General features: G+C 34.4%; 1 protein-coding gene across 2 annotated transcripts in view; it reads right to left on the bottom strand.

The window, feature by feature from the left end:
- Nucleotides 1-14,321, bottom strand: part of LOC137661486 (cadherin-9) — a 75,393-nt gene that overhangs the window by 34,461 nt on the left and 26,611 nt on the right. For both annotated transcript variants that reach the window (XM_068397041.1, XM_068397042.1), the window contains exon 2: nt 12,453-12,747. In XM_068397041.1, coding sequence (XP_068253142.1) covers nt 12,453-12,747 — 295 coding nt within the window. The remainder of the gene's footprint in view (nt 1-12,452; nt 12,748-14,321) is intronic.

Below are 14,321 nucleotides of genomic sequence, written 5' to 3'. Positions count from 1 at the left end.
TGGACAGGTTAGATAGATGGGCCGAGACCAACGGCATGAGCTTCAACAAGAACAAGTGCCGGGTCTTACACTTCGGCCACAACAACCCCATGCAGCTCTACAGGCTGGGGGAAGAGTGGTTAGAAAGCAGCCCGGTGGAAAGAGACCTGGGGGTGCTGATCGACAGGCGGCTAAACATGAGCCAGCAGTGTGCCCAGGTGGCCAAGAAGGCCAATGGCATCCTGGCCTCTTTTAGGAATAGTGTAGCCAGCCGGTCTAAGGAAGTGATCGTCCCTCTGTACTCGGCACTGGTGAGGCCGCATCTTGAGTACTGTGTCCAGTTCTGGGCCCCGCACTTCAAGAAAGATGTTGAGGTGTTGGAGCGAGTCCAGAGGAGGGCGACCAAACTGGTGAAGGGTCTGGAGGGTCTGACCTACGAGGAATGGCTGAGGGAGCTGGGGTTGTTTAGCCTGGAGAAGAGGAGGCTCAGACGTGACCTTATTGCAGTCTACACCTACCTGAAGGGAGGTTGTAGTGAAGTGGGAGTTGGCCTCTTCTCCCGGGCAACTAGCGATAGGACAAGAGGACACAGCCTCAAGCTTCGCCAGGGGAGGTTCAGGTTGGACATTAGGAAGAATTTCTTTTCAGAAAGGGTTATTAGACATTGGAATAGACTGCCCAGGGAGGTGGTGGAGTCACTATCTCTGGATGTGTTTAAGAAAAGACTGGACATGGCACTTAGCGCCATGGTCTAGTTGACAGGGTGGTGTAAGGGCAGCGGTTGGACTCGATGATCCCTGAGGTCTCTTCCAACCTGATTGATTCTGTGATTCTGTGATTATTTAGGTGTTTTTTTCACAACCGTCACATAGTTTGATTTTATGAGGAAGTAAACCTTTCGATTTTTTGTTTATATCTCCAATATTCTGTGTACATAGCCTTATTCATCACATGCTGTTTATCATTTGCCTTGGAGCAGAGTGAAGTAACTGTTATTGAGTTGGCTTTCTGACAGGAAGATTTGATGAGAATTTGTGGTTTATTGGCAGCAGCTCTGTTAAATGCAAAATATACACAGATGTGCACATACTTCAGTGGACAGCAATTTAGGTTGTTTTGGTTTTGTTTGTTTGGTTTTTTTTTTAAAATTACCAGTTAGATGTGAGGACTATGTGTTCTAAATATGAAGATATGAACAACTTTCCTAAGGAATAAAATTGATATTTGCACAGATCTTAATCATGCTTGTTCTTAATTTTAGTGTCACATATCTATGAAGTTGTAACAAAAAGCTATTCTGGAAAGTCTTTTGAGGCATCTGCTTAGATAGCAGATAATGAAGTAAATGTGAGCATCATGATTGCTGTCACTGTGAAAATGTACAGATGTGCATTTTGCTAGATATTAAGAAAAATACAGTGACTGCCATGAAAAATACTGTAAGCTATCTTGTTCCATGTACTTAGTTAAAGAGGAGTACCAATGGGAATAATACAGATCAGTTTTCAAATAAGCAGGAGTTAGCAAGATAGTCCAGGATAAGCCTTTTCTTACCTTCATTTTCTTGACTCTGTGAAGGCTGTGTATGACACAGAAAATTTCCAAAATTTCTATATGATTGGCAAGAAGGAAAAATGGTGACATAATGTAGAATTCAAGCTGAATTGTTAATTGAACAAAGAAAAACACACACGTAGTAATTGTCATTTCTGTAATTCATTTTTTATGTTGCTAGAAACGTATTATCAATTCTCACACCTATTTTCATGATTTAATTGGAAAAAAAGTCATATTTTATTTCTGATATACATATAAACATACATATCTATTATACAGACATATATACATGTGTGTATATATATATATGTATGGGCTCATTATAAGTAAGAAATTTACTTATTTAACAATGTTGTATCCATTATGGGCAGGCATTCATAGTCTTTCCATCTCAGTAGAGAGCCATTTGGTGGTCTCTTTTAGGGACAATAGTGGACTTCTTTTGGGGGAGTAGTGTTGCTTTCCTGAGCTTGCTCCTCTTAGGCTGGTGGTATGCTGCAGCTAAATCATTTATAATAGAAGTAGTGCTAATCACTCAGGTTCACATGAGATAAAGCTTTCATTTCTCAATAGCTCTACTAAAACTGAGGGTTAGGGGTGGATGGGGATAGCTCATGAAATGCGGTACATGGAATAAACAAAGATGTAGGAGTCTGGACCTTTGTTTTGTGACAGATTGATCTATTTGATGACACTGTTACATCTTTGGAAGACTGAAAATTATGTCAAAGCATCTTTATGTGCATTCTACTGTGTGTGATGCTTAGTTACTTTAATTTATATTAGAAAGAAAGTTGTGTTTTATCTTACGCTCAAATATGATCCCTTGTGTCTTATTTACACATTTTAGGTGTACTTAGAAGTTATAGAGAAATCTGGTGAAAAAAAAAGAAAACAAAAACTACCCTGCCTTTGTGTTTTACTTTCAAAATAGATGCATGCGTTAGCATGATTGCATGATTTTAAAAATAAACCTGACATTTTACACTCAGCTGCATAACGTTAGCAACTCAAATGTATATTCAGGTATTCAAAAAGCTTCTTTTGCTTTTAAAAACAACTGAAGAACTTCTATTTTCAGAAGATTAGACTAAATAAGCATCCCAGGTGTGCTTTGATTTAACAGAATAAAAAAATAAAATAACACTTCTCAATATAATTTGTAGATTTCTTTTATGGCTACATATAACCAGTTCTCAGAGAGATTTAACTTATATCTAGTTAATTATAATTCCTGATTTAGATTTGCATGTCCAGTCTTCCCAGCCTACTACAGATCCAACATTTGAGACATCGCATTCTGAAAAATCATTTAAATGAAGAAAATTATTTTTTTCGCACACTTAAGTAACTTAAGTACATGGTGCCGGGAAAAAACCTTGTGCATTAGCATGATATAAATAGACATTAACATTAGCACTTTAAGAGCAAGATCTGCCCTTAGACAACCTATTGCCTCCTCTCCACTATTAACTTGCTTATTTTGATGTCTGCCATGTTTTAGTTTTAATAAAGGATATAACATATGTATGCCTCTGTTTGCCATGTTCCTTGTGATAAAGATGCAGGTGTTGCAGTCCTTAGTACCAGCAGTTCAATTGTCACAGAATCCAATGTGGTCACATAAATGTGAGAAAGGGCTCACAGCACTTGTTATACTGTAGCCTGTCTTAAAAGAAGCAAAATTATTTGGTGACTGGTAACTGCAAGAGCTCACAAGGGAATATATTAGGTGCCTGCAAACTGGCATCATGCATAGGAACTCAGTATTTACTGTGGCTCTGAAAACATGTTGCACATGGCTGTGAATTATAACACGTTTATATCAAAGGAGTATAAAGAGTGTATGTTCATATCAAGAGTTATATATACTGGTTGAAGCACCATAGCTGTTCCTCAGTATTTTCAGAATGTCAATGAGATTTTTTACTTTTTAGATGTGAAGACATGAAAGATGAAAGGACCTTGGTTTAACATCCTATCTAAAGGACAGCATCTCTAACTATGCAGAACATATGCCATTGTACTGCACTGCAGTGTGAGTAAAAGTGCTGATGTAAAGAATTCAGGCCCATTATGCTTTTGTTCAGAGATTATAATGTTATAGATGAAAATCTACTGAAATAAAAAGAAGGAAAATGGATACATCAAACAATTTTTAGTGTAAGTATGATACAGGCACTTTTAATGATAATTTCAAGCTCTAATCTAGAGAGGTCCAGAACTCTGGGTATTTTTCATAGAATAGAATCATAGAATGGTTTTGGTTGGAAAGAACCTTTAAGATCTTCAAGTCCAACCATTAACCTAGCATTGCCATGTCCACCACTAAACCATGTCCCTAAGCACCACATCTACATGTCTTTTAAATACCTCCAGGGATGGTGACTCAACCACTTCCCTGGGCAGCCTGTTCCAATGACTTTGGTTTTTTTGTTTTTTTGGTTTTTTTTGTTTGTTTGTGTTTTTTTGTTTGTTTGTTTTTGTTTTGGTTTGTTTTTGTTTTTTTTTCCAATGTACACAGATAATGGGGAATAATACATTTGTTGCAATAAAGTAACCAGGCAAACAGTATTGCACTGAATCATTTCAGAGAGATATAAAGGAGAGCCACATTTAACATAGACTAGGCCTGAAAACTCCACTTGGCAAGAACACTGTGACTCCAAGGGCACTGTGATGTCCGTTGCTGCAGTAGCTGAACGCATTTTGACATGTCTATGGAGTAGAGCTGTTTCAGTATTCCACTAATTGGTTGGAAATCGAGACATACAGAGATTAAATGAGTTTGTGGTCACCTTAAAACTGCATCTCCAAAATTTGGGCCAACCAGTTTACAAAGCCTAAAGCCCCATATAGTGCTTTAAAAGTCATCCATCGTGTTTACTAATTGCTGCATTTGAACTGCTGTCATCTTATTTCTTGCTATGAGAAACAGTTTAGACCAGCATGTGATGAAGAGTCAGCAGGTAGAGGTTTAGGGGAGCTCAGAGGAGGTCACAAACTTCTAACGAGTTCACAGTGTCTCAGCTCCCACAGAACAGAAATATGGAAATTATTTATACTTTCCTGAGTTTACAGCAAGCACTAGCTACCTTTACTTGCTGATAGCAATTCTAAAAAAACCCAATTTCTTCTAGTACTTAGAATGAGCAGTTATTCACAAAGGGTGAATAGATGGCTCTAGTTTTCCCATTGTGCTGCTTCAGTCTTAATAAGAAACCAAACTTCCCCCCACAAAAAAAAGACAAGAAAGGAAGTGAGGAGTCCTGTTTAGAAGTTATGAGGATTTTGTAGCTAAAGAAAAATGAATACGTCAAATGAATTTTTAGCTGAGGCTAGCTTCTGCTGGATGAAACAGCTTTCACCTCCTATACTTGTGTACTCCTGTCACTTCCCTAGCACCAGCTCTGGCATCTAACCTCATGTGATCAGACCCAGGGAACAAAAGTAGCAGAAAAAGCATATTGACCTTGAACAATTAATTTTTCTGATTATTTAGCTCCTTAAGCTTTCTTCTTTTGGGTTTAGAGGGAGAATGGGTAAGGCAGAAGACAGCACAACTCGGAGCAGAGAGACCAAAAGAAGAAAACCAGAACCAGTCCTTTTGGCTGTAGCTTGAGATCTGCTTATCTGTAATGTTAACATGTTCTATAAATCTTAAATTTGTGAATGATTTGAATTCTTCAGAAACACTACTTTGAATCTTGTTAAGGCTGATTTTTGTGCCTCGTTTTTCTGAATGTGCAGTGTCTCTTGATTCTTTCAAGTATAACATTTATACATTCTGCATAAACTTTAAAGGAACAATAGTATTTCTGATGACTTATGAGGAATTTCCCAAATTTTATAAACATGATATATTTATTTAAGTTTCCTCTTTACCTGCATATATATACACATAATATATACATATTTTTTTTTATGTGATTGCTTATATTATTTTTTTAAGGTTTTTAACTTTTCTTCAGTCAGTAACAAAGAATAATGTAGTATCGCTAAAGGATAAAATTATTTACATAAAGATAAAATTAAAAAAGCTCTGAAGGAGAAAAACTAGTATATAAATTAAATGTTTACTTTTAATTTCATATGTTATGTTAGGATGTTGAATAGAGCTGTACAACAATAATAATCCCAAAATGTTATTGTTAAAAATTCATTACATAACTTGTTTGGATCCTAAAAGGAAGCTATTGCTTTTAATTTGCATCAGAGTGTATGTTTGTTTGTTTCTTGATATGACATAATTATTTGGGAATGTTGTAAACTCATAGATTTTCCTCTGAGGATAGTTTAATTCTGTTTCTTGAAGAGTCAAAACGTCCATGTTGCATGTGATTTTATTTATCTAAACATAGGAGAAACCTCAGGAAAAAAAAAGTAATACGTGTAAATGGACATTCAAATTTTACAGAAGTTATATACATTAATCATTAAATAAAGCCCATTCAGGGACAACCTAACACTTACATAACATCCAGCTTGAAGTTAATGGAGCTGTACAAATTGAAAATAACTTGTTTATAGTATCAGAGCTCTAGCAAGTAAGTTCCTTGCAGAGTAGGCCTCATTTTTGCTTGGAAAATGCTATCCATATTATATACATAACTATACAAATGATAGAATAATTTAAGGAAAAAAAATCATGATCTAAATAAGATTCCCTTGGCGTTCCAGCGGTTTCCTTTTTTTTAACTAGAAATACAAAGTCTTAAAGCACCCCCTCATACTCTTTTGAAAAGTTCTGCCTCATGCTAAATACAAAACATTTATAAAGCGTTCTATATACTTTCCTAATAAAAATGTAGTGCAAGCCTATTATAAATAAAAATGCTATACATGTATATAGCAGAATCCATGTCCAAAACTGACAAAATGAAAAATACCCCAAATTTCTTGGAAACCTAGATTTATGCTTTTAACTGTTTAACAAAAAGAGGCTTTTGCCTTTTCCACTTTGATGGTTTATTTTAAGAAAATATTATGAGGCATTGAACTCTTTATTTTATATTTTCATCTTTATTTTGTTGAAAGGGATTTTTTTTCATTATAAAGACTTGTATAAAAAAATATAAAGAAGATAAATAAAAAAGGATAAAAATGCTGCATTTAAAAAAGAGAACCCTATGCAGATTCTGACAGTTATAGAGATTTTGAAATTCTTTAGTTATAGTGGCAAATGCAAACAGAAATATAAGAAGTATTCTAGCTAGAGGGTTTCTGCCATCATGCTTAGTTTGACTAAAAGGAATTCTAATACTATATTTTAACTGCAGAATGTAAAATATGAGCTTCTGGATAAAATATTTATTTGCAATACATCTTTCTCTTAAAGCTAACTCAATAATTCATTTTAAAATAGAGTATATGTTAATAACAAGCATTCTGAAATTTTGCAAGTTAGCTAAGTAGTTTTCATAAGCTTGTGGCAAAGTCAAGACAGTCATTCATAGCTTTCTTTTTATAAGCATCTGAAACCAGACAAAATATGCAGAGGAGAAAAAATAATTATTTCCTGCTGAAATATGAAAGATGAGAGCTGCCTGCATTTAGTCGTTTACACACATCTGTAGATTAATGCTTACTGACATAAGCAAATTCAAAAATAGGAAATATGATGGTTAGTGTATTTGGATCAGGGTTTTTTGTTTTTGTTTGTTTACCTTACAGCCTACTTGTTCTTCTAAGAGCTTCCTATACAAAAATCCAAACTGTTCTTGAGAAATACGTTTATGATTACATGATGCTAAAAACGTAACATAGCTAAAACTAAATATCAGAATGCAGTCTTACTTAAATCCAGTACTAGTTGTGATGCTTATAGATTCCCAATAAATACTATAGAAATAGTAAACAACGATAATAGAACTTCTAACACAATCATCGTGTAATTGATGTTGCAGTATATACTGCTTCACTCACAGACAATAGCATGGTAATAGAAATGGTAGTATTAATGCATATTACCCTGTGTGTTTTACTGCAATTTCATCTCTCTTTTTATCTATTTTTCTCTCTTTCACTTTGTGTGTATGTATTTTATAGATATCTTTTATTTAGATTATCTGTTAAATACAAGGCACGTTTAGGCATGCTGTAATGCTGTGTGACTGGGTTGAAAATGGCCATATCTATATTTCATATATAATGCCCTTCTATCAAACTTCACTGTTCAGCTAAAGGAAAACTCTTTTATTCTGACTATATTTGCAATAAAAGTAATGAAAAGTTATAAATTTTAAATTTAGCCATTATAGTTCTCTATACTTATACATTATGCAACTCTTATCAGGTAGAAATCCTGAACCAGGAGGTGCCTTTGGTTAGATCCATAAAATCTAGAAAGCAGCAGTTAAGTATGAAGAAATGAGTGCTAAGTTAAATTAGGCATTATCCCTTCTCCTAATAGGATCAATTCAAAGATTAAAATATGTTGCGAAATACTCATCAGCTGCATGCTAAAGATGTTTAATGAGAAAAAATGGTAAACCTTACTCATTAAAATTAGCAAGGCAGGTACAGGAGGATGTGATACTATTGACCCAGGAGTCAAAAGGGATTGAACTCCACAGGGTATCTCATTGCTAACTTCCCTCTCTGAAAATTTTTAATGTGTTTTTTTTTTAATATCCTGAGAAAAGTGGTTTTCGCAATGAGATGTAGGGTTAATTTAGACTTTATTTTATTGTGGGTTTTTAGCAATCATCTTTCACTTGGAAAAATACTTGGATCATAGCTTCTACTCATGTAAACCTTGAAGATTAAATGAGTAGATTTTAAGTATAATCAGGGCTGTACTTTTCCTTCTACATGAAGAGGAAATGAAAAGATTATTCTCAAGATGCATAATATATACGTATTTAGCTTCTCTGAAGTTTCTTCTTACAGTGTTTCTACAATATAACCAAATCAGAATAGGTCATGCTTCAAATCCACCTGCTCTTTATTGTGACCAAGATTGCATCTTACAGCTTTGGCATTCCATCAGTTTAAAATTTTGAACGTCTTTTGTTCCTTTACTTTCTATATTATGTTTTGATTAACCTTTATGGGTCTGTCTAGCATCTTTTTCTCATTTTTTGGAACTATTTTTTACTGAATCAATTTACATAGTCTGACATAAATCTCAGGATTCTTCCAGTCAACTCTAGCACTCTCTAAAAATATAGCTACAGCAGTTATTATCCTCCAGTTCTTCAGTATAGTAGCTGATTTTAATGAGAAATTCCATGCTATTGAGTTTGAGAATCTCTTAAACTAACTTTCTCATTTAATTTTAAGTTAATATCACTGTGAGCATTTAGCATGATCATTTCCATAAAAGCTATCTGAAATGGCACTACAGTCAGCTCACTTCAGTGGTTTTGATTGCTTCCAGTACTAACTTTGCTACACAGCATTTTAGGTATACCCATAATGCTGTTGGAGATATGACTGCATCCCATTTAGGCATAGCAAGGCTAATTTATGTATAGCTTGATGACTGCAGTGTAGATATTACAACATAGGATTAGCACAAACTAGTGCAAAAATAAGCATTCGTATTTCCCCCTAAGCTTGGATAGGTTGTGCTGAAAATCCATGTTATGTTTTCACTGTTCTTACTATCAACCTAGTTAAACATGAGTGAGGTTTGCCTATTGGTACTGAAAATCACACATTCTATCAGAGATGTTGACTTATAATTTTCCCTTGTGTGCTCTAGATCTATTTATTCCAAGAAACAGCCAGTAACAGAGTGAGAAGTATGTAGTATATGTCATTTGAGTAACATATACACACACATCTGGAAACATTGTTAGTGATGATTCCTCTTCAATTTTTCAATTGAAATGGCATTTTCCTGAGCTTTCATAAATATCTGCTGTCATATTTGTTGAACTTGGCAAACATAGTAAATATAATAGTTAAGAAAAAATTGTATTTTAAGACACAATATTGGGAGGAAGTGAATTTCAAATTCACACAAATTCACACAAATTTTGGCCTGCTCATCCTGAGTATATCAATTTCTTAAAATGTGCATACTGTAATTGTATAGTTGTTTCCAGTCAGAAAATTATTTGGTTAGGTGTGCAAGAATCTGTGTGTATATATTGTTATAACAAATAACCTTCGTCATCTTAAGTATTTATGCAGGTAATGCAGGACTACACCGACTTTTTCATTTTATATAGTCTTAGTAAAGATGATCACCCTATTCCAGGGATTCTTGCTTTTATTATTCTTATTTTCTTCCATTTTTATAAAGGAACATACAGAATTACGCGGCACTTCATTTTTTATTCTGAAGTCTTCTGTTTTTCTGGAATGCACTTTTGTGTTTGCAGTCTTTCTTCTTCCTTTCACTTTCAGTATATTGTCTGTCCTTTTCTTTCAGATGCACTGACTTTCACAGCAGCAATAACCCTAATATGCAAAGCTCATTCAATAATTTCTCAGTTTGTTCTTCCTTCATGACTTATTTTACACAACCCTCCAACCTCAAATTCCATTTTAAATTCTACAGTCCAGAACCAACTAAAAGGTTTGGCCCTACTTCCTTACCAAATTTAGCTTATGGACTTCTATTTGACACCTGTAAACAGCAATATACACCAAAACCACTGAAGAAATTAAATGTTGAGGTGTAATGAATGAACCTCCTTGCATAATTGACAGTTCTGTAAATTTGTGATGTTCTGCAATAAATGCTGTGTTTAGGAAAAAATTCTTTGGACTGCATATCCAGACAAAGGAAAAGCTAGTAGCTGTTCATTAAATAATACCTATTGAATGAAGAATAATTACAACTACTTAAATGCCATTTTCATAATGCATTGAAGATTCTTAATGGATACCCTAGTCACTGTGAAAAGTATGAACAGGGGGCTACTTACACAGCCCATTGCCATGCTGTATCAGTTTGGGAGTACCACTTGCTCACCTGTAAGTTGTATTCCAAGTCATTTTTTCCAGTTATGGCATCTGCTTCCTTATCTGGAGAAATGGGACAAAGGGACTCCAAGAAAGAATACATATATGTATTCCTTATTTGCTTATATGTACATCCTGTCTGTTGAACTAGCATTCTTATGACTGACTTCAGAAATACAGAATTTCTGGAATGGACTGATCTGGATTTGGGTTTTTATTCTCCGCTACTTTAAGAAATTACAAAACTACTTTTACTCATTCAACTTCAAATGCTAACAATGGCCGTTCCAGTGTAGTTTTTATATCCCCAAATGCAATGTCAATTAAACAGAGCAAAGAGTAACTCAGATCCCTTTTTTGCATTCATATTGGAAACAAAGGTGCTTTTTTACTGTTTAAATCCCTTTCCTCTAATTCTTTCTTCACAGTAAATCTCACCTTTATTTGGGTCTTTTATGGACACTTTCTCACCTTAAAGTACATAATGGTACTTATACTATCATCACCCTCATCAAATATAGACATTTCATAGACTTAATATTTCACAGGCAGTACCAAAGCACTGGATCTTATTCTGGTCTCTTTTATTCATGCTTCTCCATTGACTCTGATGAAGTTGGACTAAGTTATAAGTTTAAACATGGACATCATGCTTTTTATCCTATCTATGCCTATAGAGTTCCTTTCTTACAAATATATTTCAAATTAAATATGACAGATGCACTGCCAACATTTTTGCTTCACAGATTATCAGCGAAGTAAATTTTGAATGGAAAGGTTTTCTCTGTTTTCCATGTATCTTTAAAAGAACCATTCTTGGACTCTTTGCATTATAGATAGTAGTGTAGGTATTCCCTTCTCATGATTATAAAAGAGAGTTATAAAATAGAGTCTGGTTCCATTATACTTCTGCTACTGCTATCAGAGATAATTATTAGCTTCTGGAAATTATTTTGCAAAGATACATATTAGTCACAAATGTTGATTGGTATTTTATTGTCTCTCTTGGCAATACTATCATCCAGGTCTGATTTTGCAAACCATTACACTAATACATGTTAAGTGAATAACTTTTGAGAATTTACCTCTCAGTTGTTTCCCATAGCCTATGTACTTTATGCTTACTCATCAGAGAGACTGTCTCTACTGTAAAAGAATGGAGCACTTAGGTAATCATGATGGTAACTTCTGATGAATGTGTACTGGTGAATATTATCTATCACTTTATATTATTTGAACAGAACTCAGAGAACTATTTTCCTTTGATGTTTTATTTCTCACCCGCCTTCTACTGTCACTCCACATTTTTACTTTTCAGTGTAGTTGGGAATAGCTGTAACTTTTTATCTATGAAGAAAAAATATTTTTTAAACAAAGAGAGTTATTTCTTCGAGGAAGGGCTTCGTATGTTTGGTATCTTAAAAAAAACCAAACAGACAAGTCCATATTAAAAAAAAAAAACAACAACAACTACTAATATTGATACTAAAGAGAAAAATAGTTTTTAAAAAAACAACCCTCCGAACCAAAGTTTTAGGTATTTCTAGGAACATATTTTTGCATCATTTTGATACATTAATTGATTTACATACTTACGTGCTTAAAGTTGTTTGTATCTAAAGGTACAGAAAGGTTTGGTAAATTAGACTTTACAAACAGAAAGTGGATACATTTTATGCAAGTGATAGTCTCAGTTGTGGAAAAACTATGTAGTAACTGATAAGACAACCATATATGCTACATTCCTTGATGGTTCTGGTGGGCTTAAAAGAGTAGAGAGTAGCTTATAGTGTGGAAAAAGCATTAAAAAATGGATGGAGATGAAACAAATAAATAAAAGCAGGAACCAATCATTTATGATACATTACTGGCAACAAAAATTGTTCCATGAATATTCACAGAAGCTGGTATTAAGTGCCTCAAATAATAGATGACTTAGAAGTTCCAAATCAACTCAAACCCATTTGCATTTTACATAAGGATAAGTTTTTACCTACCAACTCCAGACATCTCCGGAATACTGGCGGTGTAAATGTCCTTGGTGAATTTTGGTTCATTGTCATTGATATCGTGGATTTTAATAATAAATTCAGACTCTGGTTCCACTTGTCTTCCAGTTTTTCTGTCTATAGCCTTGGCACGTAGCACATACAGGGACTTTTCTTCTCTGTCCAATTTCTTTGCAGCATGAATATCTCCTGTATTTTCATCTATAATGAACAGACTGCCAGCCCCATCTCCTGTTAATATGTATTTTAAATTTCCATCTCCTTTATCTTGGTCAGTGTGTAGCTTCAGAGAGGTAGAAAAGAAGAATTCTATAAATATATGTATTGTTATTACAGACCAAATCATTCAGTATATACGAGTAAGTCTGTACAATCTTGACTGTAATTGGGGTCAGCAGTGGTTGTCTTCTGTTTCACTGTTGGAAAAATTGCTAATTTGAGACTCAGTCATACACAAAAAAAATAGCTCTGAACAAACCCATAAGGACACCGGGGGATGTAGAAGATTTTGGAGTAGTATTTAAAATGACCACCTTAAAACAAAAAATTATATTTATTTGAATAGTCTGCCCAGAAAATACCAGTAGTCTCCTTTTTGAAGATGACAGGGGGTGTAAAACTCCCAAGTTTCTATTTGAAAAATAACACTTGTCTTCCCATTTATTGATTGTTGATAAGGCAACCAGTTACTTTGTAACAACATAGAAGAAATGGGTTTTAAGGGTTACAGCTTCTGAACTTCCCAAAATCACCTATGTGTATTTTGATTTAAGCAACTTGTGTTTCTAGTTGTATTCTTTTTTTTTTTTTTTCCTTTGGGAACACCTTACCTCAGTTAATTACTTTCTTCCTTCTAGTCCTCTCCACACAGGAGAAATAATTTTCAAGAACACTAGGAGGCAAATTTTCAAAGCCTCAAGTGCGGTTTAACAGTCCTTTTCCTACTACACCCCTTCATAAGAGTTCAAAACTGTATCCCTCTAAACTCACAGGCACTGATTATTTTGTTGTATAGCACCATTATGAACAAGTGCCTACAACGAAAGCCAAAGCAAGCCATTGAAGCTGACCTAGGCACTAGAAATTCTCACATAACACTCTTTTATGGAAGTCTATTCCTCTAAGATATATGCTTACAATCATATCTGGCCATACATTGGTGACCTGAGTGTTTTTCAAATGTGGACAGAAAGAATCTTGTCTCAGGTTTTTTTTTTATTTCTCTGAGTACAAAAATACAGTATATCATCCACCCAAGATAATGTTGTTCCATATCAGTAAAGGTATTACTCTAGATAGTCACCAGAGCCTGGTAAGTTATTTTATGCCACTTCTTTCCTTGTTTCCTTTTTTCTGTATTGCTGCCAGTGTTTATCTCCATGTTTCGTAGCTAAGCCATTGCATGTTTTTATTACTCCATCAGTATGAAGGGTAATTGTGGTGAATTTTGTTAAATTTCTTCACTTTTGATTTTTTTCCTCTAGTTTAACACTGTAGCCTAACACCAGTCACCAAATGTGATCTGATTACTGTTATGGTCTTCTAGACATAAGACTGGACGAGATAACTATCCAAACAGTTTTAGCACTTAATATATTCAGTGTGTAAGTGTAATAAATATCTTGGAAAGTTCTTAAGGATTTCATACAACAGGTTGAAAGGATTATAGACAACATGCATACAGCACTCAAAAAAAGAAGTCCCTGACAACTTACCAACTCTACAGGTAATACAGAGAAAATGGACTTAATAAACTTAAATATTGTATGGATATTTTGACACAGAATGCAGAGCATTGTGTAATCAATATACAAAGTTCATTAAAAATATTTTATTCTTATTTTCTTATTTGATCCT

Source organism: Nyctibius grandis, chromosome 3 (assembly GCF_013368605.1).
Source record: "Nyctibius grandis isolate bNycGra1 chromosome 3, bNycGra1.pri, whole genome shotgun sequence".
NCBI lineage: Eukaryota > Metazoa > Chordata > Aves > Nyctibiiformes > Nyctibiidae > Nyctibius > Nyctibius grandis.
The sequence above is the reverse complement of the archived record's forward strand: the minus strand, read 5'-3'. Positions and strand labels throughout refer to the sequence as shown.